At 36.0% G+C, this 16,206-nt stretch overlaps 1 protein-coding gene and 1 long non-coding RNA gene across 2 annotated transcripts; one reads left to right on the top strand and one right to left on the bottom strand.

Annotated features, from left to right (window-relative positions):
* Window positions 1–203: 203 nt before the first annotated feature.
* Window positions 204–12,599, top strand: LOC114281221 (uncharacterized). Its single transcript, XR_003635827.2, has 3 exons — window positions 204–459; window positions 11,574–11,669; window positions 12,277–12,599. It is a non-coding gene; the product is annotated as an uncharacterized LOC114281221 (long non-coding RNA).
* Window positions 12,600–12,726: 127 nt separating this feature from the next.
* LOC114281220 (homeobox-leucine zipper protein ATHB-40) lies at window positions 12,727–15,060 on the bottom strand. The gene is made up of 3 exons (XM_028223660.2): window positions 14,755–15,060; window positions 14,313–14,623; window positions 12,727–13,151 (listed from the first exon to the last, which is right to left on the bottom strand). Exons 1-3 carry the CDS (start codon window positions 14,846–14,848, stop codon window positions 12,927–12,929), a joined length of 630 nt encoding a protein of 209 aa, XP_028079461.1. The 5' UTR covers window positions 14,849–15,060; the 3' UTR covers window positions 12,727–12,926.
* Between the last annotated feature and the right edge of the window lie 1,146 nt (window positions 15,061–16,206).

Genomic DNA, 16,206 nt, shown 5'->3' with positions numbered 1-16,206 from the left:
AAAAAACAAAAAAAACAAAAAAAATCAAGCCAAAACATTACAGGCAAGTCTCACCTCATTAGAGTTCTCTCGTTGCTTTGTTATTTAATTTATGGTAAAGAAGCCCATAAATAAGTGGGCCTGGAACTGTCCATTAGCTGCGGGGGCCTTTTTTCCCGCGAACATTGGTATGAATAAAACCCAAGACCTGGGTACGCGCTAGTAGTCCCTCTGCTCTGTCTCTGTGTTGCTTGGTAAGAAAAAGTCTGGTAGAGGAATCTACTGGTATTGCCAGAGGTTTGTTTGGCTTCTCGGAAAATCATTAGGGTTCCTCTGAGAAAATGTCACATGGGTAAGGTTTTAGGGTTTGGTATCACCATGACATTCAGCCTCGGCGGGGGCTTGTTGAGGAGCGATGGTTGAGCCAATTCAGCCAATGTGGAAATTAATAATGTACACGTCTCAGTGACGACAAAATAGGTTCGTTTCTCGTACTGATAGATTGAACAACGTTATCGATCCGATTCTGTACCATTTCAGAGCAGATTTTGTGGATGGGTCCGTTCATATGGTTTCTGTATTGGATCAGGATTCTCTGCAATAAATTTTGGTGCAATAATATTGCAATGGTGATTTAAGGATGGTTTTAAACCCTAAAACACAATTAATTAGGCGATTTAAAAGTGGTTTAAAGGTTTAAATCATCCTTAAACCAACATTGCAATTTAAGGGTGGTTTTAATCCACAAAACACAGTCAATTGGGTGATTTAAAAGTGGTTTAAAGATTTAAATCATCCTTAAACCATATTGCTTTATATAAACTGTTGATATAATCTGCTACATTTTGTGGTGCTGCTTGATTATTGTTGTTTGTTTCATCTATAGATTTTTGACCATATTGATGGAGTAATTTGTGTACACACAATTAAATTACTGTATTTCATTTACTGATATTTTTTTTATTTTCATTAGAGGTGGCCCACTGTGATGATATTTGCCTTTCTTTCTTTCTATTAGATCTTTAGTGGTCTATGTTTGTTTACATATTGCGACAGACATGGGCGGAGTCATGATTCGTATCGAGTAGGGGTAAAATCTTATATAAACCATACACTAAATATTTTCCTAACATAAACATAAGTTTTTTGCAATCTTAAGTATATACCTATTCAAGAAACTGTTTAGATTAAAATGGAGCATTGTAAGACCAAAATTGCAATAGCATACTTAACTTTTGTCCTAGTATATACCTAATTTATATAGATTACATTCCATAGTGTCGGACTAAATTCCACCAATTCCTAACACAATTGGTGTTAGGGAGGTTTTCACTTTTGTCTTATATGGCATTCGACATCGCCCCTTGTGGGCCTGTTTTAGAGCAGTAGAGTGACATTGTGTACCAACAATCCCTCCCTCATGATGATGCTCCCGCGACTTGAACCCATGAAAACTTGGCTCTGATACCAAATGAAATTCCCAATGAACAACAGCTATGGATTTGCTAGAGGATCCAAACAATCGATTCCGAGAACTGTGACTAATAAAAATTTACTTGGATTCAATTAATAGCTAACCTAGTTCTAGAGAAGAACTGCTAATTGAATCCATTACTGAAATAGAAAACGAGACAACTAGTTTTTAACATGGAAAACCACAATTGAATTTCTTTGATTGTGGAAAAAAACCTCGGGCACTAGCTAGGAAATCAAGCACTACGAGAATTGAGTGATTACAATATTGTCCGCTTTGGCCGGAGCCTCACAGTTTTGTTCTTCTTTAGAAAAGGCCTCATATTAGTTAGAAGGAGTTAGTCAACTTATTAAGTGGGTTGTGGATGCCTCTTAGACCGACGTGGGACAAACCCATTTCGGGCTCCCACACCTTCGATGAATCCACATCTCTCGGATCTAAGAACATCTTGTCAAGTCCACATTCATCACTCTTGGAGCGTGATCGTGATCTTCCACACCCTGAACCACCTTGCTGGAATCCACCAACTATATCCCCAAATTGCCTTTTAAAACCTTGAAAGGACTTCCAAAATCAAAGTGTAATTGTTTTCAAGTAAAATCATCCTTGAAATGTTCAATTCTTCACTTTAGTCCATAGATCTCCCAAATTCATCAAGGATTTCAAGTTCTATCACCCTCCTTTCGCTGAACAATGATTTTCCTACATTGAGAGAGAATATGCAGTCAGTTCAGTCACTAACTACTCCAGATCGCTTACTGAAAATGTAGCCTGACAACCTTGACTGCTCGAGCGAACACTTCATTGCTCGTGTTGTGACTTCAACCATCCTTCCACATGGCTTGACCAAATTGATGGCTAGAGCGGTGACTTCGTGATTTCTTCCACGTTGTCAAGATTTCGCCACCTCGATATACTCAGCTTAAGTCCAAGACATGTGGATTCATCTCATATAAGAACCAATCGAAAACCTAGAAGTTAGAACTATTACTGTCACAACCCAAACTCGTCCCTATAATTTTAGCGTCGTAATCGGCTAGTAATCTTAAGATTACCGAAGACCTCTGAAACAGATTAACAAAGTAAGGGGCTAGCAGAAGCAAATACATAACTATTAATCGTCCAATGAACTGTGCAACTTATATGAGACAAAGAAAATTTTAAACATACGTTTACATACATACATCACAACATCATCATTCTTACGCCAACCATATACATATGAAACAAAAAGGGACTTAGCTTTGTATACAAAATAAACAAAAGACAAGAAGAGCTTAAGACTTGATCACAAAACATCCTTGTGAGGCACTAAGGTTGGTTGACAAAACAGAAGTCCAGACAGGTACCATTAGGCTCGGTCATGCACTTGCTTACCTACATATATATATACACAGTGAGCTAAAGCCCAGTGAATAACATTAAGGTAAAGAGGTTAGTGAACAAAATTTCATATTCATAAAACAGATCATAACATAATCATTTTCATATCTGAATATAATAATGGTACATCCAACAAAACATAACATATCGTCATCTGACTAGAGTAATCGGTTTCGGATACTGATTAAACGCATCACCACTTTGTCAAGTGGCTAATGAGATCTCGTAATCACATATATGTCATGGACTTGCATTAACATGCCGTCTCCCATGACTTGAGACTTTCTATGGATGCCAAAATAGATTTCAAATAGGACATTCGTTCACGTTAACAAAATCACATTTCAAAATCATAGCTTATCAAATAACTTTTCGAACATAACTCGTATGAACATATCCTTACAATAACGTTACTCACAGCGGTCTCCAAATCTTAACCTACAACCACAAATGGGCATAACACAAAACATATCTTATTATTACACATTCATATGGCCAACATGGCTTAGCTTTCCTTACATTGATTTCTTATTTTTCCTTATCACATTGCTTGAACACATTGAAACACACTCTCTGTAATCTCTTAACTTATTACATTTCTTTTTAGGCGCATTTTTAATTCTTATCCTCATCTTAAACATGGCTTTAGAATGCTTAGGATGCAATGAGGATGCAATTATGCCCTTTGAAAAGACTTAACAAAATTTTAGAAACATGACAGTTCGCTCGAGCGGATCCCTTGGTTTGCAAAACTACTAGATACTGAAAATCTAGGCTCGAGCCAACTTTTGATCACTCGAGCCATGTGCCTTGAAAATGTGAGTTCGCTCGAGCGAAGCTTCCGTCGCTTGAGCCAACTACCTTGACTGCAAAAGTACTAGGAGCTCGTTAAGTTCGCTCGAGCGCACACTCGGTTGCTCGAGCGGTCTGCAGATTTTCTGAGTTTTCGAGAACAGAGTTTGAGCTCTAAAACTGCAATTTCAAAGCCATGGGCCATGTATGGCTTGTTCAAAAACACATATTAACTTTGGAAAACATTTATACATGATCCCTCAAAACCATTCGTTCAAACTCACTTTAAATTCACCAAAATTGAACTCAAAACTCATGCATGTAAATTATACAAACTCTTTTCTCAAAACTCATGAATTTACCAAACTTGAGCTTAAAAGCTCCTTGCATGTACAAAATCCTTTTTCAAAACATGAATTTAAAGGTTAACATATGATGAATGAAAAATGCATGGGCAACCTAACTCATAATTTAACAAGGATGATGCTAGAATTTGAACTTAACATGACAGAACTCAACATGTTCTTGCATGCATGTGGAATTCCATCACTCTTTTGCCTATAAGTATCAAAATACATGCAATGGTCAAATAAAATCCATGAACACAACTCTAAAACTTATTACTTCCATGAATTGAGGGTTGAATTCTCACCTAAAGGCTTCAAACACACTTGTTCTTGCACAAACTTTGATCAATTCAAGCTATACACTACTCTTTCTAGATGAGAGTTCTCTCTCTCTCTCTCTCTCTCTCTAAAGTGTAATCTCAGATTTTGTGAGTTCAAAGTGAAGAAGAGATTACCTGAAATGAGCTTAAGGCTCAATATATATAATTGGATGGCATAATACAATAATTAGAACATTAAATAACTTAATTTATCAAACTAAATCAATTCTTAATCAATTGTTAATTAAACTTTCCGAAGTGTTCTAAAAATTCCAAACAACATATTCATGTAACCAATTTCGGTTTCGGATGCCGATAAGGCTTTCGATTTTCAGATTAAAGCAGAATTCTAGACAGAAATTTCTACAAGTAACATATAGAAAGCCAAATAGCATACAAAATACACAATAAATACATAATTTAGTTTAATCTCTTAATTAACATCCTTAATTACTGATTAAGAGCAGATTATGAATTGGGGTAATTACAATTACAATTGAAAAGTGTTTGTCCAAATGAAATTGCCTAACAACTATCTAGACCCAAAGACTCTAGGACTAACAGGTAGGCACTTCAAGCAAAGCATTGCATCAGTGTTATTTAATTACTTAACTACATTAAACTTGGAAGAGATGTACATAATAGTTTACGTATTTCATTTTTCATGTTTATACATTGATGTCGTATAAGATGTTATGTAATACAGATTCTGCACTATTTATTAGTGCGTATATTTTGCTCATATTCTACTATATATTTGTTTGAAAAAAATATCAATATTTAATTGACAAAATTGTTTTGTTTGTGTAATTTGTAATTGTGATAATTATTATTGTTATTTTCAACTCAAAAAGTAATGCACTTTGGAGCTCTTTCAATGAATTTCACTTATTATGAAGGGGAAATGAAAAGAAAATAAAGAAAGAAAGAAAGAAAGAAAGAAAGAAAGAAAAAGAAACTAAGGCAATATTTTATCTTTGGTTCTCTTTTCCCCATTTAATCTAAGCACCTATTGTATTGATGCGTATATGAGTAAACAATTTCCAAGTTCTACCTAAAATTTTGTAGAAAATCCTTAATTATGTCATGAAGTTTGGAATTACTTCTAAGAATTTCGGAATGATAATATATCCCATTTCCTCTTAGATGCATCTTTTCTCACATGAATTTGAAATCATCATTGATTTTGTGTTATTTTAGATGTTTCTGAACTTTCTGTCCGCAATTCAGTAGTTGACAACACACTTTGTGGTTTCTAGTGTTAAATAAATACCTAATTATGACTACACTAATGTGGCTATAATTTGGTGCAATGCATTCTGTTTTTGGCCCTTTAACTTTCAGGCATGATGTGTGACAACCGACTTTATTTAGTCTTTAACCTTTAAAATCAGTTCCTTTTTGGCAACGGCTTCAACAGTGTGGATGTTTAGTAGTGCACTAATATCTTCTAAGAGAACACTTGGTTGTGTTTGGACTCCTACATTTTAATGTGTGATTATGTGTGACCTATGAGGCATGGGTACTTTGACAAACATGTTATACCTGTATCGGGTATTAGTACTTTGCATAGTACTTCTACATATGTACCGGGTATATGAAACGCGTATCTAAATTTTTTTTCTTAATTTTTGCCATACCCTAGAGGTACCTAGTATATACTGAAGCCATATCTCAATCGCAATACTATTTTCTTCTATACATAGGTGACGTTAGTTTTCATTGAAATTTTTTTACGCGTAGTGTGATTTTAAAATTAAGCTTTGGTTTATAAGTCATTTAATATAATGAATATTTAATTTTGGTTTATACCTTATTGTTAGTATTAAATGTGAATTGTTGGTTGTATCTTAACCAACTAAACCATTTAACTATTTTTTGCACTACTCCAAATTAAAAATAAATATTTTTTTCCTAATGTACCCAACCGTACACATACCTTATTTTTAAAGATTTTACCATATTGAGGTACTTGTACACATGCTTCATAGATATGTCAATTTGAACCCGGTTTCGATCCCGATTATAACGGTTTTTTTTTTTTTTTTTTCGAAAAATACCTTTGACGGGTTGGGGATGGTATTTGAAAATAAATCCCCGACAATTTTCGAGCCGGGGACGGTGGCACGTTCCCCAGCCTCGACTCAGCCCCGTCCCCGTCCTTGTTCCCCGTCCTTGTTTTCCCGAATTGAAATTACTATAATACCCCCCCTCTCTCTCTATATATAAATGAAATCCTAACACAACCTCATGCACTCATACTCAGACAGTCTCATCTCTCTCTCTCTCTCTCTCTCTCATCCCCTTTATCTCTCTTCTCGCCGACCACCACTCCCGTAGTCGCCCAGTCGCCACGACTAGCACCTTTGCAGCCGCAATCTCCTCTTCGCTTCCGCGACCTCATCTTCTCTGCTTCGAATTGAACACGCACAGTCGCCCTTCCTCATCTTCATTGAATCCGATGATCTCTCTCACCACCAACTGAACCTTCATTGTCGGAGCTGCTCAGCCGCAAGATCCAAATCCATCACCACCACTGGCCGTGAGATCTGAAATTTTGAAGATCTGAATCTGATCTAAAGTTTCAACGATGATCTCTCTCTCTCTCTCTCTTTGATCTGATCTGGTCTGATCTGTGTGTGCATATCAATTTCAGATTTTTTATTTTTTTATTTTTAAGTTGATGATTGTTGTTAATGATGATTGTTGGTATTGTATTGTTGTTGATGATGATTGTTGGTATTGTTGTTGAAAACAAATCTTTCTTTTTCAAATTAAATTTATTATTTTTTTAAAATTTAAATCTATATAATACTGAAAACAGATTGTTTTCATTATAATATTGAAAACAAATTTAATCTGTTTTCATTATACACATTGATTTGTTGATGATGATGAAACATACTGATTTACACATATTTGTTGTTCTTGTGTTGAACAAAATTCACACACAAAAAAAAAACAAAAAAAACTTGGGGATTTTTCGGGGTCAGGAAAACCCGATCCCCGTTAGGGGGCGGGGGCGGGATAGGTTCCCCGCCGGGGATCGGGGACGGAGACTTTTTAACCTTCGGGAATCTGGAACGGGGAGTATAATCCCTGGCCCAGCCTGGCCTGTTGCCATTCCTAGTGCTTCATAGTGTATTAGGCTAATTATTATTGTAATAAATTTTCATTATTTTCTGTTGAAATAACAATGGTTTGAAAAGTGTCTTAGCGCAATGATGTCTTAACAAATACTGAAGTGCATAAATAGCTTCTATATATTGCACTCAACTTGTGCTACATGGGACCTTATTGAGAGCTGTTGCATGCTCTGAAATTGTACTTGTGATGGTAGACTCCCATTGCTCTCTACTTCTATTTATAACAAAATACACAAAGTCTATTTCGTTTCTAATGAATTATTTCTACCTTTACATGAAAACTATAACTTTTTAAAACAGCGTATTTGTTTTAGGAAATTGGAGCTTGCCCGTGGATTTTTGAGCTGTTTAATCAAATCATTTGAATTCCTCACCTCCTTAATTTTTTAGATGGATTTAATTTTGATACTAGAAGGTAGTGATGCATGTTGGTGGCAGTTGTGATGATTGGGAGTTAGTGGTAGTGATTGAATTTTTAGTGACAGCCATTTGGCATTAAGTTGGTGGGAAAATGGTGCTGGTGGAGATGACTTGTCAGAGGAGGAGGTGGCAGTAGCATGGAGATGGTGATGGGTTGAAATGACATTGAAGTGACTAACAGGTCACATGAAGAGAAGTGATGCTAGTAATGAAAGGTTTCTAGAGTTGCTGATGAGTGATATAATGGTAGTGACGGATAATAGGAGTCGTGGAGTTCTGGTAGTGGTTGAGGAGGCAGTGCAAGAGTGTTGAAGGTGTTGAGGTTGTTGGTGATATGATAGTAAAGCTAGTGACAAGTTAATGGTGGTGGTGAGGTGTTTACAAATGCACAAGTTGATGGTAGTGAAAAATAACCAGTGTTGGTGGGTGGAGAAGGTACTGATGTTTGTAGAGGATGGAGATTACTAGAGAATGGTGATGATGCCTATAAAAGCAGCAGTGCTGACAAAGTGATAAGCTGTTGTTAGTGACTTCAGTGGTCATCCAGTGGAAGCTGATAGTGCATTAAAGTAGAGAGCTTTTGAAGAAATGAATGTTATCATCTGTTCATTTTGTAAGACTCGTCTTTTGAGGTCCCTTCAAACAGTACATGTACCTGCTACATCACTTCTTGTCCCTTACAAATGTCATGTTGTGTGCAATAAAGGGTACCTGCACATGGAAGTTGCTAATTTATAGCATATATATGTGGAAAGCTCAATATGGTACCAGTGGTGGTGGTGCATTGTCAGTTGCATGTCTTTCAAGTTAGTCATCAACATTTTAAAGTTAGATGAGATAAAAAGTTCAAATATCTGCTCTAGTTTTGCCTGGTAGAAGGTTACGACATAATTTTGGCTATTTAGCAAAAATAGTGACTTGTTAATTTAATGCCATCCAAATGCAATTCAAGTATCAAATTGGGAGAAAGAAGACAAATGCACCAATTAAAGGTAAAACCCCCAAAGGTTAGAAAGAGAAACCAAGCTCCACTCCAATCGCAATGTTTTAATAAAAAACTAAGTTTAATGGCATTACATCACCTATTTATAGACTATAACCAAAGTTTTTAAAGGCGAATGCGTACCTTGAGGCGATTTACCCCTCATGAGGCAAGACGTAAGCCTCAGGGCGTTGAGGTGTAAGCATTTCAAATTTCAAATTTCAAATTTTAATATTTACTGAATAAATTAAATATTTTTAAATAGTTAAAAAAATAAAAACAAAATTAAATATAAATGTGTAAATACTTTTCACTTTCATGCGTTGAACATTTTATTGCATAGAAAGAAGTTTTCCTTCACCGAAAGAGAAATCGATATTCTTAACTTCAGTGATTGAGCTTCTCACTTGACCATTAACTGTGTTTTTCTTGATTGATTATTTACTTAATTTTTCCTGTAGAATATAGTTGTAAAAATGGATTCTTTTTAATTTTTTATGTTTAAACAATCTAATAGACTAAGTTTAACAAATGCCCAAGGCAACTTCTGCATGTGCATACTCCTCACATGCTTATGCGCAAAAGGCGTAAAAAGCGCACTTAAGGCGCATGTCTAAAACTATGATGAACAAGCCTTTGGGGAGTAATGCCTAAAAATCAAAGCCTTGATGCGTTTTACCTTAGCCTCAAGGCGAGCCTCAAGAAAGCCTTTTAAAACTCTGACTATAACTAAGCTATAACTAATAGGTCACCTAATCATAATTTTTTTTGGATTAGCACTGGGGTGTCCGGATCAAAGCTCGACTATTCCCCAGGGGTGCAGAGGCCCTCGGCAAGGAGTTTTTCGCAACGGTTAATTCAAGGGTTTTCCCTTAGTCTGATGGCCCCAAGGTATTGTTAGCATCTAAGAGGTTTTGATCCCTGAATCTTGGAGGGAGAGCACACCTAAGACCCAAGGCCTTGTTATTAGGTCAACCCCTTGGGGTTGCCAGGTTAACTAATTATAAAATGGCATTACATCAACTATTTCTAAACTCAAGGTGACAAATTATCAACGATGCACATTTCAATAACAAAAGGAGATATATGATCACTTGTATGGTTTATTGCGCTCTCTCTCTCTCTCTATATATATATATGACTTTGATAGATGATTGGTATGAAGAGGTGATTATGCCAATCATATGTATGTAAGCCATGCACTCCCCTGTTTTTGATCCAAGCAAGTCTCGGTAATTATTAGGCAAATGCTAACAAGTGTCCCTGGGGCATTGTTTAATGTTGGTATTGGCATAAAAAAAACGTTGAAATTAAGTGAAAAGGTTAAAGAGTTATGAATTAAGTAAAAAGTCTATTGAAATAGATGAAAGTGTGGTGTATTCTTCAATTTTTTTCTCCTCTTTATCTAGTACCCTAGGGGCACTTGTTAGCAATACCCTAATTATCAAATGCTTATAGTTTGAAGTGTCATGTGTAAGATGGGTCTCTTCAAGCAGAACAGGAGGTGCATTCTTTTGGTTCACAATAGTGATGTATTCTAGTTTTGTTTGGTACATCAGAGGTCATGGCCTAGGGAGGGGGGAGTCTTGATGTATTCTAACATTGGTAAGGGTCATAAATGTTTTATTTTTCAACCTACTGTTGTGATTTATGATTTGCGTGAATGAAGATATCTCTAAATGGGTTCTGAACTATTCTCTTGATCTTGAATGTATAGTATTTTATCTACCATTTATCCACCTCTTAAATATCAAAACATTCAGTATTGCTGGATATATGAAACCTTAATCTTTGTATTGACAAAACTTTTTATATTGGATGAGACAATTTATGCACCATCATGTGAAGTCCTTGATTTTATTTTTGGGCCATTGAAATTAACTTTTGACAAGGTGATTTTATTAAAAAGTTACAAGTGCCCAATGAAGGTAGCATGCTGGCAGTTGCAACAAGTTTACACGAACCAGCTTCATTGCTTGGAACTTCAATTTCTTGCGGTTATTCCATTGAATGTTTATGATTATCTGCTTTGTGTGTTGCTAGATATATGAAACATTAATCTTCATCTTGTCCAAAACTTGCTGTATCATCTCAGACGTTAACGTTTATTTCCATCTTATGAAATTGTTGGTCCTTTTTATTTTTGGCTTCTAAATGTACTTTCTTCAAAGTAATTTTAAGAAATGGAACAGTGTCCTGTGTGAAGGTAGTAGGCTGGGTGCGAACTACAACACGTGTACAGAAAATAACCTTATATACTTTGCATCATATATTTTTCATATTTGAAATCGATCAGTAAATGTGCTTTTTAAATTTGTTCTTTGTTCCTATAGTTCCAGCAGCATTGTTGCTCAGCCTACTTCTGTACATTGTCTACTGGCTGAATTGTTCTTTCATTTCCTCATCTTTTGGTCTCATTGCAGCAATAATAGCTGGTGGACTCTTTGTTCACTCTCAACTGAAAGGTTTTCTTCAAAGTAATTTTAAGAAATGGAACAGAGTCCTGTGTGAAGGTAGTAGGTTGGGTGCGAACTGCAACATGTGTACAGAAAATAACCACCTATACCTTGCGTCATATATTTTTCATATTTGAAATCGATCAGTAAATGTGCTTTTTAAATTTGTTCTTTGTTCCTATAGTTCCAGCAGCATTGTTGCTCAGCCTACTTCTGTGCATTTTCTACTGGCTGAATTGTTCTTTCATTTCCTCATCTTTTGGTCTCATTGCAGCAATAATAGCTGGTGGACTCTTTGTTCACTCTCAACTGAAAAGTTGTCAACTCAGTAGAAAGTGAAAAGTTCAGACAATGGCTTTTTGAGAGAAAGGTTAGAAGTTCTTGTGCTGCTCTCCTCCTTGTGTGAACGTTTCTGTCATTTTCTTTTTAAAGATATTTTTATCCACTTGTCATTTTCTTTGCTTGTGAGGTTCCAGGTGTTCTGTGCTTTGTAACCATCTTGAATAACTTTCTTATTATGACGTGTATGCACTCTATCCAATGTTAGATTAACTAAATTCATTGGCCATAGTATGTTGCGGTATTCCGTATTGTCGGGTCCGTCTAATACCCTTATATCTGGCTTTTCCATAGACAGGTGGTCACCTATCTATGGTTAAAACTCAGACCCACTTTGTGCAAATTTTGTCAAAGGTTAGGTCTGTACCTAATTTACCCCTCCTAGATCCCCTCTGAAGAGGACTAAACTGGGTGTATTTTTTTGAGCAACTCATTGGCATAGTACATTGTAATCCACTGATTGATCTGACTACTAACTTGGTGTTTTGACACCTGGATAATGTGTATATAAATGTTGTCATCAAAAGGGATTAAGGTTAAATTGTTGAGGTCTAAACTTTCAAGTAGTAATTTGTTTGTCATGTGTCTGCACTATGGTATAGATGTATAATTTTATATTTTCTCTGGATTGTGTGCAGTTATGCACGTGATGTGATGAATTTATGCATGGAGTCGCATGTCTCTTCTATGCGTGAAAAGGCCAAACTACCGTTGGTAAGTACATGTTTTCTATTGTTTATCATTCTAATTTCATATGAACCTGTCCAGATTAACATTTATATGACCATCTTAACCTCTCCAGTGATGGACTTTTATGTAACAAAAACAAGTTTGTGGTATAAAACAGAGGCACAATTCATTTGAAAAACATAATTGTTACCCATAATAGACAACATGTGAGCATGGTAATCATGTTCTGTCCTATCTTAATTAATACATGTGATTTGTTGGCGACTACAAATATTGAGATCCAACGTAACTCTACCTTAGCAAGATTCTTCATGAAAAAGAATAAAAAAACTTTAGGCAATGTACACATGATTCTATAATTTATATTATACAAGTTGGAGGAGAAACTTACTAGCAAATTAGTTGAAAAGCAAGTTATATTCTAACATTAACAATTCCATCTTCTAGTCAAATGTAAAGTACCACTGAAACACTACAACATAAAAACAAAGCCAAGGGCAAAAAAAAAAAAAAAAACAAAAAAAAAAAAAAGAAGAAAAAAAGATGTACATAAGATGGTCACTAGCTACATTAATACTAGAATTGCTTTAATTACATATCATATAAGATTAACCCATTCCATGCCATGATTGTAATTGTTTTCTGGCACATAAAAAATATTTCCAAACCCTTCCATCCCAAACTCCCCTAGAAAAGGAGGTGGATCCATGGCTTCCATGGAGAACGATGAAGCCGGGCTGTTGCTTGAAACGCCATCGCATCTCTCCAGTAGCCTTTGTATCTCCTTCTCTGCCTCGGAAAGCTGTTCCTTGAGTTTCATTACCTGTAAATTAACCAATAATTTGTTATAAGATTGTGATGATTACTTGATTTGGTTTCCAAACCTTAGGAGTGGGGAATTTTAATAAAAAACCATGAAGTGGTTGGTGGGTGTGAAAATGTAGAGTAATGCTAGACATTTTTCTGAGTGTAGAAAATAAAATATGTAGACCAAAGATTCATTAATCTACATCTTACATTTTATTTTTGTGGATAGTTTTTCGAGGTTTGTGGTTTATCCGGAAAGAGTTATACTACGAATCCAGAAACTAAATACATGAATGAACACAAAAATATATAGGAATTGACTAGATTTTACAAAATTTATTGGTGCGCTCACTTCTAAAAAAATTGTTTGTCTATATCCATTGTGTTCAATCCTATGACTTATTTTTGTGTTCTTAATCCCACGTGGGATGAAAGGCCATGTGCTGTTGCACCAAGGCAGGCCATGGATCCAACACTAGCTAGCCTTAAAAGGCTTAAACAACTATGTGCGGACTCTTGTGAGTTGAGTTGCAACTTTTAGACCCTTTTGCTGTTGAATTGGGTGGCAGTATCCTGTTTTTCAGAAGCAAACCATGCATGTCCGAACATGGTGCACAAAAAATGTTCTTTATGGTGGATGTTTGTCTAGGTGGGTTTAACTTTGAAATTCTTTAGAGAAAATGAGTAGCCCTGGATAAAAATAAGTGAATAAAACCATAAAACTAAGACTTAATTGTGAAATGTTTTATGAAAATAATAGAGTAAAAACATTTTTGCCCTATACATATGTGACTTGTAATAAAGCTACTTGATTTCTCAAAAATCACAGTAAAGGGACAAAACCACTCCAACCCTCACCGGACTTCAGTTTCCATATTTGAAAATAAATTATTCACACAAAAATATTTATAATAATGCGGTGATAATATTTTTGAAATTATGTCTAGATAGTAAATCTTTTGTTTCGAAATGAGAGAACATTGCATATGCCATACCATTATCTACGAAATTATGTTTTCATAGTATTACTTTCCATATTTTAAGCAACGAAAGGAATATTAGTCATTTCTTTTCCTATGGTTTCTCTCTACCCTAACAGCTAGTTAGAAACTAAAGCAGCCAAGTGTAACATATAATTGGGCAAGAGTTTGAGAGAGAAAGAGAGAGAGAGATGGACCTCGGTTTCGAGGTGGCATTTCTCGACTACAGCACTGTCAAGTTCGGTCTTCAACTTGGAGTACTCCTCCTCCAGTTTCTTGTTCTTCCACCGAGCCCTTCGGTTCTGAAACCAAACCGCCACTTGGCGTGGATCCAAACCCAGTTCAGAAGCCAGGCGGTCCTTCCTCTCTGACTCGAGTTTATGTTCATTTCCAAAGTTCAGCTCAAGGAGGTTCGCTTGTTCGTCGCTAAGCTTCCTCTTCCTTGCTGCTCCGCCACCGCTACCTTCTCCCTTGCTCTTCTTCCGCCGCCTCCGTGGTTTCGCCTCTCCTGATCAACACAATTGTGGAAACTCTTATGTTAAAAGTACTATGGTTAAAAGTCTAAACCAAGTACTAAGCACATGATCATCAAATGCATGCATGAAACAGACCATATGTTTCATGTGCTAAGTTACTAACCTTGTTGGGGTACCAGCTGGGTGTATATCCCAGGATAGAACTGAGATATGAGTACCATTTGATCTTCAACTTGAGGATTGATGCTGGTTGTCATCCCTCTCTCTCCCTCCCCCTTTCTTTCTCTCTCTAGATTGGTATTATTATCTGGTAGGGAAGTGGATGTCTTGGGAGACTAGAACAGGCAGAGAACTTTATTTATAAAGGTTGAGTGAGGACTAAGGAGCTGCTGTCTTATGACTTTGGGAGTACATTTATAAGAGCAAGAATCCTCTAAAGTGATTTTTTCTTAAAGTTTTTTAGAGTGTGTGATTGTGTGGTTGAGATTTACTGGCAAGTCACATCAGAAAAATTGATGTGACTTGCCAGTAAATCTCAACCACACAATGTAGCACTTTAAAAAATTTTAGAAAAATTTCACTTTAGAGGATCCTTGGTCTATTTATAAAGCTAGCAACCAAAATTGGGCCTTGGTGTTTCTCTTAATTAACAAAAATGCCACCCATGAATCATGGATCACTTGATTGAGATCTCGTTTGGTAATAGGTTATTTTAATAATTTTTTAATTTTTTAATTAAAATATAAGATAAAAAAAATTAAATATATTTAGAGTAGTTTTTAGACTTTTTATAAATAGATGAGTAAAAAGTAAAGAAAAAATAAAATTTTTAATTTTTTAGTATAGATAATAAATTTTTTAATTTTTTTAATAATTTTTTAACTAAAATGTTAAGTTGCCAAATGAGGCCGGAGAGACCCGGTAAACGTGGACCGTGAGATTGAGAAGAACTGTCAATTGTTTTGCAATTTGTCTGATTTGGTGAGGCGTGACTAAGTGAATATGGTTAAATGGTGTACGGATTTTTTATTTTATATGCTTCAAATTCAAGGTGTGTCGAATTCAGCAAAATAATGGGTACTATTCACCTATGTGGGACCCTATTGAGTTCAACTTTATCTCCAAAGGACTTTTATTACCATTTATTTTTTTTTTTTTCGGTTGTGCATTGGTGATTGTGACACTACAAGGATGTCCTCTCAAATGACTATCATATCCTCAATAACTTTCAAATTACTCTCAAACTATTTCTATTGATAGCAGTGTAAATTTGGTCTGACTTGGCTCACCCATGCCCAGTCTCGGGTTGACTTATGTCGGGCCTCAGGAATTTCGGTCAAAATTCGAGGCCGGCTCGGTCTGATTCATGGGCCAAAAAATTAGATCCAAACCCAAGGGTATTCGTGTCTTGGGCCGGCTGGCAGGTCGGACTGATGGGCTTGGGTCTAGGCTCTGATTTGGATAGGGGTTGAACATTTTTTAAAATTTTTTTCACTAAAATTTTATTTTTTTCATCAAAAATGACATTAGGCCTCGGGCAGACAGGGTTTTGAGTGGGTCTTGAGCGGACCGATGTGCTGGGCTCACAGGCCGAGCCAAGCTTCACAATGATGAC

The sequence above is a fragment of the Camellia sinensis genome, chromosome 1 (assembly GCF_055761805.1).
Source record: "Camellia sinensis isolate YWXY chromosome 1, ASM5576180v1, whole genome shotgun sequence".
In the NCBI taxonomy this organism is placed as follows: Eukaryota; Viridiplantae; Streptophyta; class Magnoliopsida; order Ericales; family Theaceae; genus Camellia; species Camellia sinensis.
The sequence above is the reverse complement of the archived record's forward strand: the minus strand, read 5'-3'. Positions and strand labels throughout refer to the sequence as shown.